Raw genomic sequence first — 16,660 nt, 5'->3', positions numbered from 1 at the left:
CCACCTCTGGGGCTCAAGTCATTCCTGGGGCTCACTCAAGTGATTCTCGTGTCTCAACCTCCTGAGTAGCTGGGACTACAGACGCGTGCCACGACACCCGGCTAATTTTTGTATTTTTAGTAGAGATGGGGTTTCACCATTGGCCAGGCTGGTCTTGAACTCCTGACCTCAAGTGATCCAACCACCTTGGCCTCCCAAAGTACTGGGATTACAGGTGTAAGCCACCATGCCAAGCCCTATTCCCCCATCTTCACACATATTTCATTGCTTTTTCAGAGATGCTTCTAAAGATGTGGCAAAGGATACAGAGGAAAACATTGAAGAGCTTAATTAATACCTTGAAGACATCTCTGGCAGACTGGAGAAACAGGCAGTAAATTTTTTCTTTAATGCCATCAAAAAAGGCATTTTATAATCCCAGGGCTTAAGTTGACAAACGTTCCTGCAACCATTGATCTTCTAACATGAATCAAAAGTATGCAGCAGACAATGAGCTTGAATAAATAATTGCTTTCCTATTAAGAAAAGTTTCGTGACTAGCCAGTGCAAAATGTGGTAACATCATGTCTGCTCTTGAAACCCTGGGGCCTGTTGCTCAGCTTGCTCACAGTATTTCCATGGTTCAAGGTGCCTTACAGAGAAAGTGCATTAATTGAAATGGATTTTTTTTTTTTTTGAGAAGTGGCAGAGTTTCTCAAAAGAAAATTTTTCATCAAGAGAAGGTAAGTTTAGAGTGAGTCTCCTGTTAACACAAAAATAGAAACTAGGTTACAGAAATCCACATCCTCAGCTATGACTATCAGTTTGATGAAAAGATCAAGATCAGTCCGTATTTGGCCTATGAAAGTACACAGAACACACCAGACTATTATAATTTTAATATTTAGAATGGCACACTGAGGTGGGGGGCCGGTGATGGCAGCATGTGAGGGAGGGGCAGTATGGAAGAGGGAAGAGCAACGACTGTGTCTGGATTCAAATAATGGTTCTGCTCCTTTCCTAAGAATGGGGCCACAGTGATTCAGTTCCCCTTGGTCGCCCCATCCCTCTCTACTCCAGATAACTTCTAATGCCCCAGCTCTAAAATTCTATGATTCCAGTAACTTGTTAATGTGCATTTTTCAGGCTTCATTCAAATGATTCATCAGAATGCTAGAATAGAACTCAGATCATTTGATTTCCATAGTTTAGAATAAGATCTGTTTATTCAGCTGAACATAAATACTTTTTTGGAACACAGAAAGACACAAATAAGGTAAACTGACATTTCCAGGTACGCTAGAAACCATAACTACATTTTGATTATGAGGCAACAAAGTATTGTTTCAAATTGCAAAAGGTCAATACATTTGCTGCTGTTATGTTCCAGAAATCAACAAGTAATTTTATGGTAGTCATATCAACTCATACTAATAGCTGTCTAACTATCCACCACCCCCCATCATAATCTAAAAATAACTTAAGTAGGCTAAAGTGAACATTTAGAATGAGAAAATAAAACTAAAGATGAGGATTTAAAATACATAGGAATGAGGTTCTAGTAAATCATCATAATGACGTATATTACAGTTGCTTGTGGTGAAACCCAAATTTAGCATTAAGCTTTTCGGCATCCAGTGTGAAAGACAAATTCTACCTGATCCATTACGCAACTCCTAGAGAACATAAAATGAAAGTAAGGTAACTGCTCAGCAGAAATGCAGTTGTGTGCAGTAAGAAACAAAAGTTCCCTGTCAGGGGTCTTCATAAAGAATGGTGCCAACAGTATCCTCAGTAGCTTTCCTTTATAGATCCAATGGTCCAATCCACAGGGTAGAATGCAATTTTCACTTTAAGACAATCGCATCACAACTAAGTAGACAGGCATAACAGCATGATGGTGACAAGAGACCCCAGTTCCATATTGCTGAGTTCAAATCCCAGCTCTGCCGCTTACTGGTCATGTTGCCTTGGGCATGCTATTCAAACCTGCCTCATGTGCCTTAGTTTCTCTAATGGTGAGGTGCAGATAAGAACAGCATTTGTGGAGATTGAGTTAGTAAGTATAGCATTACCACTTATTAATGAAAAGTTCAGTAAAAGCATTTGGGCTGGGCACTACCATTAGCACAGTTCAAGTACCCAGCTCTCCACTGACCTGACTTGAACTCAAGGCAGTTTCTATAACAGTGTGGTCCCAGAGAACTTTCTGTAAAAATGGAATCTTCTTTACCTGTGCTGCCCAAAAGTACTAGAAATGTGGCTAATATAATGAAGAAAGGAATTTCTAATGTAATTTAAACAGCCACAGGTGGCAAGCGGCTACTGCATTGGACAGCATATAGAAAATTTTCAACGTTGCCAAGTTTGATTGGACGGTGTTGCTCTAAAACATCCTCCAAGCAATACTCTCTAAATACTGTTATCAGCTAAGCTTTTAAGGAGTGTTAGGTAATGAGGAACTCCAGATTGTAGTCCTTGACATCTAAGGAGTGTGGCCAAATCTCTGTCCCCAGGTGAATGCAGACACCTATGCCTCTGGCTGTGGAGCAGTCTGGTTGTGCTGTGAAAAGTCAAGATAGGGCAACAGAACAGAATGCCAGCCTATGTGTGCTTCGAGGGGAGCCAAGGCCAAGATCCCCCCCTAGAAAATAGTTTTCAATCTACTTGGAGCACAAAGGAATGAACCTCATCCCAAAGTTCTACTTTAGCACAGCTGGAATTGCTTCGTCCTGAACAATTTTAAAGGTGGTTTAATCAGACACTGGCCTCATTTTCCCAAAATGTTCTATTAACTTTGGGAAAAGCTACTTCCTGGTGTTGACTAAATAAGGCTGAACGCAGTGGCTCACGTCTGTAATCCCAGCACTTTGGGAGGCCAAGGTGGGCAGATCACTTGAGGTCAGAAGTTCAAGACCAGCCTGGCCAACATGACGAAACCCCATCTCTACTAAAAATACAAAAAGTAGCCAGGCATGGTGATGCACACCTGTAATCCCAGCTACTAGGCAGGCTGAGGCAGGAGAGTAGCTTGAACCCAGAAGGCGGAGGTTGTAGTGAGCCTAGGTCATACCACTGCACTCCAGCCTGGGTGAAAAAGTGAGACTCTGTCTTAAAAAAGATTAAATAAGTTAAGCTATACGATGGGTCTCAGATAAGTAGGAGTTAACAATTGTCAAAATCAATAAAATGATTTCACATAAATTATGTAATAGAAACACAAAATAAAGGGAAAGAAATTTATAATAAAATGTATATTTCAATATGTAAATGCTCAGGCCCAACTACATTAGAAGAAACAACAAAATCATTAATATCTGTAGTAGAATTATGTTGATGACTTAAGTATAAGTAGCACTGCTGTCAATAACAAGATTTTTAAAAAGCGGTGCAATTCTTGATAAAGTTTTGAACAAAATGAAGTCGAATCTTCCCTTAATTATCTTGTGGCTGTATTCTTGGAAAATTTATGATACATTAACACTATACCAAATAATATCTTGTTTTAAAATGTGAAATGGCTGGGTTTTAGGTTCAGATATCTAAAATTGTTTTCTAAACACATGAATGTTCAGCAGAACATTCAAGAATCACGTGGGATGTAGAACAATCCTTTGTTAGGCTGAACTGTCCCATGTACTGTGGGATGTAAAACAACTATGGTCCCTGCCCACTGATTGCCAGGAGTGGCCCCAATCACTTCTAAAACCATTAGTCCAAGCCTAACATATGAATTCTACCAACCCCACCCCTGCCAATGACTGGTTCATCAATCCAGGCCTAAGTCAACCTGTGGAGGGTATTGGTTGGTGTGAGAATGGGGTATGTGATATAATGTCAGCCAATGAAACAGCTTAAGTTTGCATCAAAGTCCCCTAAGAGGGAGTCACAGGAAAGACGGTCTCTTCCCTATGTGGTTGTAAATGGATGTGATGTCTAAAAATTCTGTACTCATCACAGAACCAGTCGGAGGAAGCAGTCAACAAAGAGGGCAAGGCAAGAGCACAAGGGAACTGGGCTAAAGATTCTGGATGATGTCACCCTTGGGGTCTACCCTACCTTTTTATGTAAATGGGCTTTATGTGACTGGACTTCCAGTTACATAAACAAATACATTTCCTATGGGGTAAGCTGTTTTGAATTTGGATTTTGGTTCTTGCAGCTGAAAGCACTTTGATACATGCATAAACAATTTCACAAGTCAAAGACTGAGGCCTGGTTTTGAAATAAAAACATCGAAACCAAAACAGCAGCAGTGGCAGGTGAACATTGTTCCTGGGCTTCTATACCAAGCGGTAAACTTATGGCAGGTGCCGCTGATCAGAAGCCTGTATGCTCCACAGGTGTGGGGTCTCCACACTGCCAGCCTGTATAGTTAGTTCATCAAGCTACAGACGCGCTGTGGAAGGAGGACCAAACACAGCTCACACCTACAGCTTGTTGCGGGGGATGCATAAAAGGCAAAGAGCTATTAAACCTGAAAAGAAAAAATATAGCTACAGGTATTGAAGTAATGTTATTAGTATTTGTGTACAAAGAGCTCTACAGGATGCTCTGTGGACAGATGAGGTTATAAAAATAGACCAAGTCCCTGCTCTCATGAAGCTTACAATTAAACCAGTTAGAAAGAAAATCATGTTTACAGAGAAACGGATGAAGGAATGCAAAATACAAGTAATAAACCTGGGTGTGGTAAGTGGTGGGGAAGGGAGGGGTTGGGAAGGAGGCAGTCAGGTACGGTTAACTATGGAAGACTTTCTGACAAGCCAGGGTTGGACTTTGAGTATTAAAGTTTCTATCGTTGGGAAGATGTGTAAAAAAGGAAAAAAAGTAAGTATATAGGACCACGAGTGGAAAATTTAGTAATGTCCTGCTGAAATGGTATCAGGCGAGGTTCTGAATAAACATGGTTCCATTTCCAGATTCATGAAAGACAGTGGGACAGGAGGAAAGAGCAAGCATAATTGGGGCTGGAGCCTTAATCTAGAATCCCTCTTCTACCAAGACCTACCTGTTTGACCTTGGACAAGTTACTTAGCCTTCCCTGTGTCCATTTTCTCATCTTATAAACTGGGGACATGTAGTGCTCAAGGGAGCGTAGGGTAAAATGAGGTGAGGCACGCTAAAAACTTGCATAATTGGGAGGGGCTTAATTGTGGTAGTTATTATCATCACCCTTAAATCTACAAGCAATTCACTCAAACTAGTTTGAGTATTTATAAGGCAAACATAAATGAAACTCAATATACCTATTACATTAGGTTTGAAAAAAAGCTGTGTTTTAAAAAGCAGCTAATTGCAATCCGTTACAAAATCCCCAGATTACAAGAAAAACTATAATACACTTAAAAAAAAAAGAAACAAAAAGACAAATCATGATTAAGGGATATATAAATACATTTATTGGTAGTATTCCTGAATGATGAATGCAGAGAACAGAATACAAAGAAATCAGCACATACAAGGAACCATTAATCTTCAAAAATGCTATATACTTACATTTTGACCAATTTTGCATATTTGTTTAGATTTACAAACAAATGTAAAGCAAAGTTTTCTTCTGAATATACTTCAAATTTGAATTGTAGTGTTCTCCATTCTAAAGCCAGCTGTTTTTTGCTGTATTTACACCAACTATGATTTACTTTGTATCTAACCTAAAAGCAAGACTCTGCAAGCTGATCCTGAAGCAGCCAGTTACTCAGGAATTTTACAACAGCTATTAGAGAGAGGATAAAGCCACATGAAAGAGCGAGCCTCAATACTAGATATACAGATACAAGAGAAAACACCAAGAAGCAAAAAGAATCACAGAAATACCAATTCTATTCTAAAGCATAATTTCTAATTCTAGCAGCAATTCAATTAGCAATAGCTTAGGTGCCTGTATTCCAAAAAACAAAACCATTAGTTCTTTCACTACAATTTCCTGACTTTACCCAATGAATAATTATCAAGCCTTCATATTCTTTTTTAATAACTCAAGAACATAATTCATACATTACAGGATCATTAACAAAAGAGGCCTTCAAACATATTGCTGAAAGCTGCAATATAGTTTGAGGGCCAGATTTCAATTTACATAATATTACCATTCATAAAGAGTTTATGACACCCAGTACAATACTGTTCAGCACGTTAACTCAGAAATGCTCCATCCATTCTTGCCATCAGAGAATTACAGATATGGATGGGATTGTTAAAAGTCTAACAGGGCCTCTAAATAGAACTGCACATGAAATAATTATGAACTATGATAAAACTGTGACAACACAGCTAGCTTATAGAACTGAATTTTTCACTATAATAGCACTACAGATTTATGACAGTTAAATATCAGAATTATTTTTCCCTGCTAACTCTTCAATAGAAAAAGGATTTTCTGACTGTAATTCTGAATGGTTATCTCTGATGAATAGGGTACTAGGGAAAATCGGAAAGTGAACAAAATGAACTCGTTTATTTTTCACAGATATTAACGAGCAAAGCAGTTTACAAAAAATCAAAAATTAACCTAAAAACAAATAAATACAAGATCAAATCAATCACCTTTGAACAAAATATAGCTCATTTTCAAAAGTTTTGTTTGGTTTGTGACTAGACTTAAAAATATTAAAATAAGCCGAATAGATTCTAACAATACTAATTTGCTGCACAAGATTTGAAAAAAGTACTTCAAGTTTTAAATTATCTCTTGTCCCTAGAGACAGTAAATAAAAAGTGGCTCTTGCAAAAATAAATGAAAACAAAACCACCAACAAAAACTAATCATATAAGACACTGTTTTTCTTTTTGAATACTTCAATTGGTCCTATATTAGGATAAGGTTTTGACAGCAAGGACTTCCTAGCCTCTTCCTTTATCTTCCATTCTCTAGTCATTTGTGTTTTTACCAAACAAGGCTATGTGCAGGTTTTCCTACAAAGTCAGGTTGAGCCAGAGGTAGCGTTAGGATGCAATATACTTGATCATAATATGTAGTTAGTTCAAATGAACACATCGTTATCTAAAAGGATTACAATAATTAAAAATGCAAAAAGAAACATGTACCGCCCTCACTGCTTTGCACTAAGAAAAATTCTGAGAAACTGAGAACAAACATTGGAAGCCAGGAAATAGGCAATTCATTGCCTCATCTTCCATGAGCTCCTTTAATGCACCAGTTCAGGCTGGTTTTCCACAAAGGGCAGCACCCCGCTCACATAATAGGCAATGCCAAGAGACAGCAAAGCAATGACGAAGATCAAAAGCAACACTCTCCAGAAGCCCAGATCCTCCACAAACTCCTGCCACGTGGTTCGGAAGCTGGAAAGGACCCCTTCACCTTGCTGCAGGTTGGGATTGAGGAGTGAATGGCTTTCCATAGCACTGTGGAAGAAGAAAGAGCAAAAAGGGCATTAAAAAACACAGCAATTCCAAAAACATAAAACTATAGGACTATTATTTAGAAAAGACCAAATACACACACACACATACATATATACACTCTTACATGCTTATGTATCTGAACAATATATCCTAAACTGTAAATTGCTAAATGGTAATGAGTATGTTTCTCTTGGTTTAGAATTTAGTAAAGTCAAGTTAACAATTCTGTTAAAAAGGTCCTGGTTGGGCATGGCGGCTCATGCCGGTAATCCTGGCACTTTTGGAGGCCAAGGAGGGAGGATCACTTGAGCCCAGGAGTTCGGGACCAGCCTGGGTAACATAGCGAGACCCCATCTCTATTTTTTTTAAGGTGTCCTGAGCAGAAGTCTTGAAATAGGTTAAATGAGTTGTTTCCATCAAGATATTAAACCACAATACATTATTGTTATGTTAAATTTAGAAGATTCAAAGGGTAGACTCATAATTTAAGAACGTATTAATATGAATAATCAGACACGCAGGTGATGACACCTGAAGAGGACAGTCATCTACAAGTCAAGCAGGGAGGCCTTAGAAGAAACCAACTTTGTGACACCTTGATCTCAGACTTCTAGGCCCTAGAACTGAGAAAACAAACGTCTGTTTGAGGGGGCAGTGGTGGGAAAGATGAGTAAATCTAAAAAGTCACTTATATAGTGTGTGTGAATCTTAAAGTTAAAAGGGAATTTTTATTAATTTAGTTCAATAATCTGACCAATGAAGGAATTCCTTCTTTAAGTGTAATTCTCTAATAATGGAAGCTTACTCTTCAGCCTGTTGTCCATGTGGACTCATCTAGTTATCAGAATTTTTTTTTTTTTTTTTTTTTTTGGAGACAGAATCTCACTCTGCCGCCCAGGCTGGAATGCAGTGATGTGATCTCGGCTCACTGCAACCTCCACCTCCCCGGCTCAAGCAATCCTCCTGCCTTAGCCCCCCAAGTAGCTGGGACTACAGGTGCACACCACCATGGCTGGCTAATTTTTGTATTTTCAGTAGAGACAGGGTTTCGTCATGTTGCCCAGGTTGGTCTTGAACTCCTGAGCTTAGGTGATCCACCTGCCTTGATCTCCCAAAGTGCTAGGATTACAGGAATGAGCCACCACAGCTGGCCTAGTCATTAGGAATTCTTAATAGTTTCTTCCTACTGGTTTTAGTTCTATCTTGTACAATAAGACAGAATATGTTCATTTCTCTTCTGCATAAAGGCTAGTCTAATTGAAAATAAGGTAGTGCAAATACCATAAAAACACTGATTCTGGTTTTCAGAACTTTATCAATGAGAAATATGACTACCACAAAGAGAAACTGCATCTGACTTTGGTACTTGGAAGCACTAAGGGAAGAGCACCCATGGTTATGTCACAACATACAGGCCCAATAAGAGGGTATCATTTAGATTAAAGCCACAATGACCATGATCATAGGAACCAACTATCTACTGGTTATCAAAGTTCATTACTATCCTTCCTAACTCCCATAAAACAATCTCTTAGAGTCTCATTCACTATGAACTATGAGTAAACATGCAAAACTGGCATTTTTTTAACCTACAACTTTATTTTACTTCTTGATACCATCAAACAAAAGTCTTTCAGCCTTTACCATCATTAGAGGTCTTCTCTGATCATGGGAAACTGACTTCCTAATGGGCCAGTCTACTTAACACCCAAACTTTTTTTTAAATAATTAAAACATGTTTATTCTCTGAATAAGAGATGATGTTTTCAGTGGGAATCTACAGCAATACAGTAATTTCGGACAACTTGAGAGCAAGTTTAAAAATAAGATTAGAATTTTGAGAAGGCCTAAAAGAGTAAAACCACAAATGGATACCAAAGTTCTGGAGAGGCTTAGTTTGGCCTATGTAAAATTTACTGATTATGAGTTGACATGCCCTTATACTCAAACATGTTAGGTATAAAATGAAAATTCAATGAGCATTCTCTCATTGCTCTTCAGAGCTCATGAAGCGCTGCCAATCAGGATCTTCTATAAAGACTTTATCCAATGAAATGCTTTCTACTGTCCAGGGAATATCTGATTCTAACATAATGGGGTGTGTGTGTAATCCTTTTTTAAAAACGTGGTATCTACACTGTCTTTGGGGGTTGTGTTTGTGTGTACCTTTTTAAAAAAATGTGACAGCTAAACTGTTTTTGTTATCCCACACCTACAAAGTAAAAAGGAATTAAACTTAAGAGTTTATATGGAGGAGTGGGGAAATATTTTTCATTAACTTGATTTATAGTCCCTTCTAAGGCCTGTAGAAGTTGTTCTGTCTCGGGGGACTCCTAAGAGAAATGAAAAATATTATAGTAAACACATTTAAAACCCTGCTTTATCTTCTGCTCTAGAAAAAGCTGTTACACAATTATGCCATAATGCCATGTGCTAGCTAATCTCTTTAAACCTTTTCCTCTACTTTTTATTGAGATATAATTCACATCCCATAATATTTACCTTTTGAAACTGCACAATTCAGTGGCTTTTCATATATTCCCAAAATTATACAACCATCTCTTCTAATTCCAGCACACTTTCAGCACCTCTATCAGAAACTCTGTACTATTAGCAGTCACTCCTCCATTGCCGCTTCTCCCAGCTCCTAGTCTACTTTCTGTCTCTATGGATTTGCTTATTCTGGATATTTCACATAAACAGAATCATATAATATGTGGCCTTTTGTGCCTGGCTTCTCCCATGTAGCATGTTTTCAAAATTTATCCATGCTGTAGCATGTATCAGTACAAAATAATCATATTAACAATATTCCACTGGATGAACAGATGATGTGTATTCCTTCGTCAGCTGATGGATGTTTGGGTGGTGTCCACGTTTTGGCTATTATGAATAATGATGCTATGAACATTCATATATAAGCTTTTGTGTGGACATATGTTTCAGTTTTCTTTGGTATATTCCTAAAAGTGGCACTGCTGGTCAGACGGTAACTCTATGTGTAGCTTTTTGAAGGACTGCCAGACTTTTCCAAAGAAGCTGTTCTACTTTCCATTCCCATCAGCAGTGTATGAGGGTTCCAATTTCTCCACATCCTCCAGAGCACTTGTTATTATCTTTTTAATTGCAGCTATCCTAGTGGGTGTGAAGTGGCATTTCACTGTAGTCCTCATCTGCATTTTCCTAACGACATTACCTTTCAACTTTCTGATTTAAACTTCAACCACTGAATTTCTACCATGAAACTGAGGGGCAGAAGTAAGATAGGAAAACTAGGCAATAAAAGTGTTAATAACTCAATTTTTGAGAAACGAGCTTTACACAGTGTTACAATTAATACAAACGCTCATGCTGCAGTGAAATGGCAGGTATGTGAAGGAAGCAGGAGTACTTCAACTGCTCATCCAATGGAATATTTTTTTGTACTAATCACTTCTTAGTAAGTAATCACAACTGAGGCAAACTAAGGCCAAAAGTATATTTCTGCTAAAGAGGTGCCAAGAAACTGGCTATTAACAAAATAAAGGCCCTAAAAATATTCCAAACAAAAACACATTCTTGGCTGTTTTTCATGGTAAAGAAGCTTAAAGTACTTAATGTTATTTTATAAAAAGATAAAAATAAATTTCAAGTTATTTTGGAGGAACAAATCTGTAACAAATAATAGTTAACTCAATGTTGTTAAAGTGCTTATGCCATTCTGTCAATCCAAAGTACACAGGAGAGAAAAAAAAGGGCTTGTAAATACATCTCTGACTTCTTGTTTATCTGTCAGCTTTCAGTGATCATTCATGAGGAGTATGCACTGTTCCAGAAGTAAAGCTCCTGGATTTCCTCAGGACTGTACTAAGTGCTTGAAAGTATCTAAACAAAACAGACCTAAGCTTCAGAGCGGAATTAATGGTCCCCAAAGAGCACATCAACTGGCACAGAGAGGAGGAAAGCAAAAACAGGTACAAAGGAATCAAATGAACGGTGAGCTATGGAAAACAGAGAGGATTTCATCTAGAACTCACAGAAACAAGGATCCCAATGGTCTAAGTGGACTATGTGATTCTAAATCCAAGTCCTAGTCCATCAGCTACTAGGTAAACAGCTGATGTGGGCCCTTGTTTATTCTACTTACAACCTACCGAGAATGTTAGGAAGAGACTATGGAAGCTCAGCATCCTTTTTCCTTCACGTGTATAAACTGCATGGTGGTCAATCAGACTATATGCTACTGGAACTAAGTCTGGCCTATTAACTTTACGTATTGAGCCCAGTGATGTCAGGAGAAAAGATGGTTTGCCACCTTTTTGGAGCTTCCTGAACTGTGTTCTCCATTGCTTCTAGATGAGACATGATGAGCTATTCAAGACCCGGTCAGTCACCACATCTTAGCTTCAATTACTTACAGGAGTCCAAATTTCATTAGCTCCAACTCATATGATCATCACTTTCACTTTCACATTACTGAACTGTGCATGTGTTAAATACTATCCTGCTTTCCCTCTCCTGTTTTCTTGTTTCTCAGCAGTCCACTTCCCTATCCATGAAACTACCTTTTGGTCTTTTCTAAAATTGCCCAAGTTCTTGGCTTTACTTATACTTCTCTTTTTTTTTGAAATTCCATTCTTTTTGTGACCTGTACTTAAACCAAAGCTCCAGTTTCCTTCCCTTAGATTCAGTTGTTACTATTTCTTCTTTGTACTGTCAATACAGCAGGTGGCTAACAGAACATTATGTGCACATGACATGTAGTACTTTCTGTTAATAGCTTCTCAATTGTAATCTGCAGCCATAAGGTCCTATATAAAGTTCAAGTTGCACTTAAAAGCAAATGAATATTAAAGTTCACAAAGTTACCACAAATCCAGGTACTTAAAGTGACTTTCCCCTTAAAAAATCATATTATCTTGCTGGGCGTGGCTGCATGTGCCTATAGTCCCAGCTAGTCAGGAGGCTGAGGCAGGAGGAATGCCCAGGAGTTCAAGTCCAGCATGAATAATACAGTGAGAGAAAAAAAAAATTTCCAGTACCTTTCACTCTCAGCTGTCTGCATGGTCTCCAGTTTCGAGTGGGTTCCTCTGTTAAATCCTTTTACCTCCTGTTCTTCCAAAGATTCCAGCAATCGGATGACATCTTTATTTACTCCTCTGCGCTTTGCCAGAACTAAAGGGGTAGCACCTTGATGATTGCTAAAAAAAGTTCATAAAAATAAAGAAGCCATCACAGCAGTTACACTACATTGTCAGTTCCATTTTTAGTACCCATTTGTATAGATCTCAGTGAAGAAAGAATGGGCCCAATTAGGACCTACCCTAGGGCCGTGGGGAACCAAAGGAGTATGTGGCTCACTGCAACTTTTCTACCATAAGCCTTGACCAGCAGGCTGCAATCAGACCTTGCCTGATGGGATTTCTGCACAGTTCATCACAGAGGCCATTATCCTCTTACCCAAACACGTCCCCCACCTCCAGCCCCATCCTCACACTGAATGTCTCCTCAACAGCAGATTGTGGTGGACGTTATAGCTGTGTGCCTCCATTTTTTTTCTGAATTGTACTACAGAAAGTGTTTATGAAGAATAAACAAATCACCGGGGGGGGGGAAAGATGGGTCCAATTAACTCAAAAGTAAAACCCAGAGCTGAGCCAAACATCCAGTGGAGCTGAATTTTGAATTAACCCTTGTTTTTCTTTCTTTCTTTTTTTTTTTTAGTTCCAGGGAAAAGGAAAAAGAGAACATATAGTCAAAAAAAAAAGTGGATAAATCTAGTTCTAAACTCATTCTTATTTGATATTTACATTTTATGAGACGAGTACTTTTTTTTAACATCTAAGAAAAAAATGTCAAATAAGCTGCCATGGTTCACACAGCTATTTAACGCTAATAATAGGAGAGAACCACATTAAATCCTGCAGTCAATTCCTACCCCATTGTGTCCTGCAGAAACAGAAGCATTTACTGTCTTATTCAGATTTAGGGGCGTTATGGCATCAATAAATTAGGGCAGTGTGTAACTGTAATTTAAAGGTCAAGCTCAGTTTTACAGGTGACTTGACATCGTTCCCACTGAAAAAGCAGAGTATCACTAAAACAAACAAAAAGCCCCATGACTTCCTCAAATTGTTCAGTATAAAAGGATCTTGGACTCCAGGGAGATTACGAAGCTCACATGGTGCATTACATGACAGAAGGCACACAAGCGTTAGAGTCAGTGGAACTAGGCTCAAATTCCAGCCCTGTCCCTTATAAACTGTGACCTTTTCAAATCCTCTATAAACTGTGTGAACTTTGTCCAATCCTTTTTTGTCTTAACTATCAAATCTGTACAATGAAGAAAACACCTATCGTGAGAGCTCTTCATTCTGAGGACTAAATGAGCTAACAAGTAAACAGGGTCCAGCTCATAGATTTTCAACAAATGTTCTTTTCTTCTTCTTCCCTTGTTGTAACACTACACAATTAATTAGTAGCAGAAACTACCCACTATTTTCATAGAAAAAAATATGCTGCTTCAGCAAAAACCTAGAGGTCAGCCCCTCATTCCCTTACTTGCCTAACAGGATTACACTGTCTTCAATGCCTTTCTGAACTTATTTCAACTGATTAACGAGAAAACAAAATCCAAAGACCCGAGATAAGACTATCAGCTGAGAGACTAATGGGAAGAAATGACTAGACTTCTAAAACCATAGAGAACTTACCAAATATCAATTTTGAGTCCATTGGAAACCAAAAACTGGATAGTATCCACATGGCCACAGAGGTGAAGAGCTGTGTTTCCTTGATAATCGGTGGCCAGAAGGTCAGCACCGAATTTATGCAGTAGCTGGCAGATGTCCACATTCCCTCGAGCTGCTGCAAGGTGAAGGCCTGTTCTGCCCCTGCTGTCACGAATATTTGGGTCAAAGCCACTTTCCAAAAGCCGCTTGGAATAATTAAAGTCCCCATCAATACAGGCTTGTAGCAAGGGCACGTTAGTCTGAGAAGAATCATTTACAAAAACATACGACATTGTTCTGATGTGGTGGATGGAACACGCCTGTAATGAAACAGGTGAGTGAGATACCATGAAGACAAATGAAATCAAGGCAAAGGAGTCATTTAGAAAAGCACTATTTCTCATCCTTTTTGGCCTCCTGCCTCTAATAAATTACTTTACCAAACAGAAACAACAACAAAGTTATCAATTATATTTTATTTTCCATTAAAACATTTTATTTTCTTCATATCTGCTGGATTAAAATTTTAATTACTGTAAAGCTCTATTTTGCTTTTCATCATGTAAAAAGATTAAGAGATATTTTTAAAGTTAAGCAAGATATAATAGCTTAGATTTAAGTATTACGTTGTCAGAACACATAGATAACATGATGTTTAAACATCAAAGAACTACCCATATATAAATGCTACTGCTGGTAGACATTCATATTTAAACAAACTGATTATCTTTGATATATTTGCTTCTTCTTGTATTTGAGATATTCTACATGGTAACTAAAACTACTTGCATGAAAAGAAGTTATACTCAACAAAGACCTGTAGAATGTTATGTTTATAGCACAATTTTTTTTTTTTTTGAGACGGTATCTCACTCTGTTGCCCAGGCTGGAGTGCAGTGGCGTGGTCTCAGTTCACTACAACCTCCACCTCCTGGGTTCAAGCGATTCTCCCACCTCAGCCTCCCAAGTAGCTGGAATTACAGGCGCTTGCCACCATGCCTGGCTAATTTTTTGTATTTTTAGTAGAGATAGGGTTTCACCATGTTGGCCAGGCTGGTCTTGAACTCCTAACCTCATGACCTGCCCGCCTCAGCCTAGAAAAAGTGCTGGGACTACAGGCGTGAGCCACCGTGCCTGGCCTATAGCACAAATTTTAAGAGAAAGGCTAAGGAAAGTAACAAACTGAATTTAAAAATCAGAGCATGAAATCAATTCAGATTATGCTTCTTTTTACAGTATTGATTTTATTCTGCTGTGCTCTGTGGTTATCTCAATATGTGACTGTGCCAAATTCCCACTGTCCAAAGACTGAGAGGTGAGAAAAAAACAAGTAGGGCTGTCTGGGAATACCAAGTCAGGACAAAGCAGCAATCTCAACCAGGTCTGATGTGAATTTCATCTCTAGGACTCATCCAGCTCACCAGTTTGCCCACATCTCTTTCACGGATGTTTCCCGGCCCCACTGGTGCACCTGAACTCAGGCGAGAGTTCAGCACCTGCCTGCTGCACCTGAACTCTCAGGACATTCTGCTCTACCAAAGTGCATACAACTAGGTCTCTCTCTCTTCCCCTAGGTTCATTTAAGAAAGACTTAAAGCCTGTCAAAAGAAACTTCGCTACAAAATTGACAAGAAAACAGAAACGCAGACACCAATGCTTTTCTAGAGATGGCTTTTTAGTTCTTAGGTTACAAAACCTTAGTCACAGATGGACTTGGCTTATACAGCTGATCAGGTAAAGTCTCTTTCTGAAACACTGATGGAACTGGATGCTAGACCCATCTATTCTTGTGCCTAACCTCAAGGGGATTCAGGGAAGCCTGGTTGCTGAGTTTGGTGAGATTGCTGCCCCTATTCCTTTCAACTTGGCTTCTCAGCAGAGCCATTGTCCCAAAATCTGGGGCTGCCTTACACAAGGGCTCTGCTGCTACCATGGGCTCTCTGTGGGAAGAGTGGGCATTAACATATATTGAGACTCGTTCTGAGCCAGGTGCCAACTAGGAGGTTTTAATGAATTTAATTTAATCTTCCTAATAACTCCACAGTAAGGTTTTTTTAATACCTGAATTTCAGTGAGGAGCCACTGAAGGATTTTTTGTTTTAAATTGAGACAGGTTCTCACTCTGCCACCCAGGCTGGAGTGCAGTGGTACAATCATGGCTCACTGCAGCCTCAAACTCCTCGGTTCAAGCAATCCTCCCACATCAGCCTCCTAAATAGCTGGGACTACTATTTCAATGAGTCCAGCCCATTGAAGGATTTTAAGTCAAAGAAATGGCACGGTCTTATTAGTCTTTCAGAAAGATTACTTGGATGGCAATATGGAGGGTTTGGATTGCAGAGAAAAAGACTGGAGGCAGGGAGATCAATCATTAGGTCACTGCAGCCATATAGGCAAGAAATGAAAACCTGACCTAAGGCAGTGGCAGGCAGAAGGGGACACGCTGGAGAGGAATAGAGAAGACAGAATTAGCACAACTTAATGACTCACTGGATATGAAATGAAGAGTGAAAAGGGGCTAAGAATAATTTCAAATAAGAAAAAAATATATGTTTATGATTTAAAAATACAGAGATTAAAATAAACTTCAGATTATGATACAT

General features: G+C 38.8%; 1 protein-coding gene across 3 annotated transcripts in view; it reads right to left on the bottom strand.

The window, feature by feature from the left end:
• Positions 1 to 5,358: 5,358 nt before the first annotated feature.
• ANKRD46 (ankyrin repeat domain 46) overlaps positions 5,359 to 16,660 on the bottom strand; it is a 42,966-nt gene continuing 31,664 nt past the window's right edge. For all 3 annotated transcript variants that reach the window (XM_050800722.1, XM_050800724.1, XM_050800723.1), the window contains 3 exons: positions 14,040 to 14,377; positions 12,369 to 12,527; positions 5,359 to 7,347 (listed from right to left, as the gene is read on the bottom strand). In XM_050800722.1, the coding sequence (XP_050656679.1) occupies positions 7,131 to 7,347; positions 12,369 to 12,527; positions 14,040 to 14,350 (687 nt within the window). In that variant the 5' untranslated portion in view covers positions 14,351 to 14,377 and the 3' untranslated portion in view covers positions 5,359 to 7,130. The remainder of the gene's footprint in view (positions 7,348 to 12,368; positions 12,528 to 14,039; positions 14,378 to 16,660) is intronic.

This window comes from Macaca thibetana, chromosome 8 (genome assembly GCF_024542745.1).
Source record: "Macaca thibetana thibetana isolate TM-01 chromosome 8, ASM2454274v1, whole genome shotgun sequence".
Classification (NCBI taxonomy): domain Eukaryota; kingdom Metazoa; phylum Chordata; class Mammalia; order Primates; family Cercopithecidae; genus Macaca; species Macaca thibetana.
This window is presented reverse-complemented; position numbering and strand designations above follow the sequence as displayed.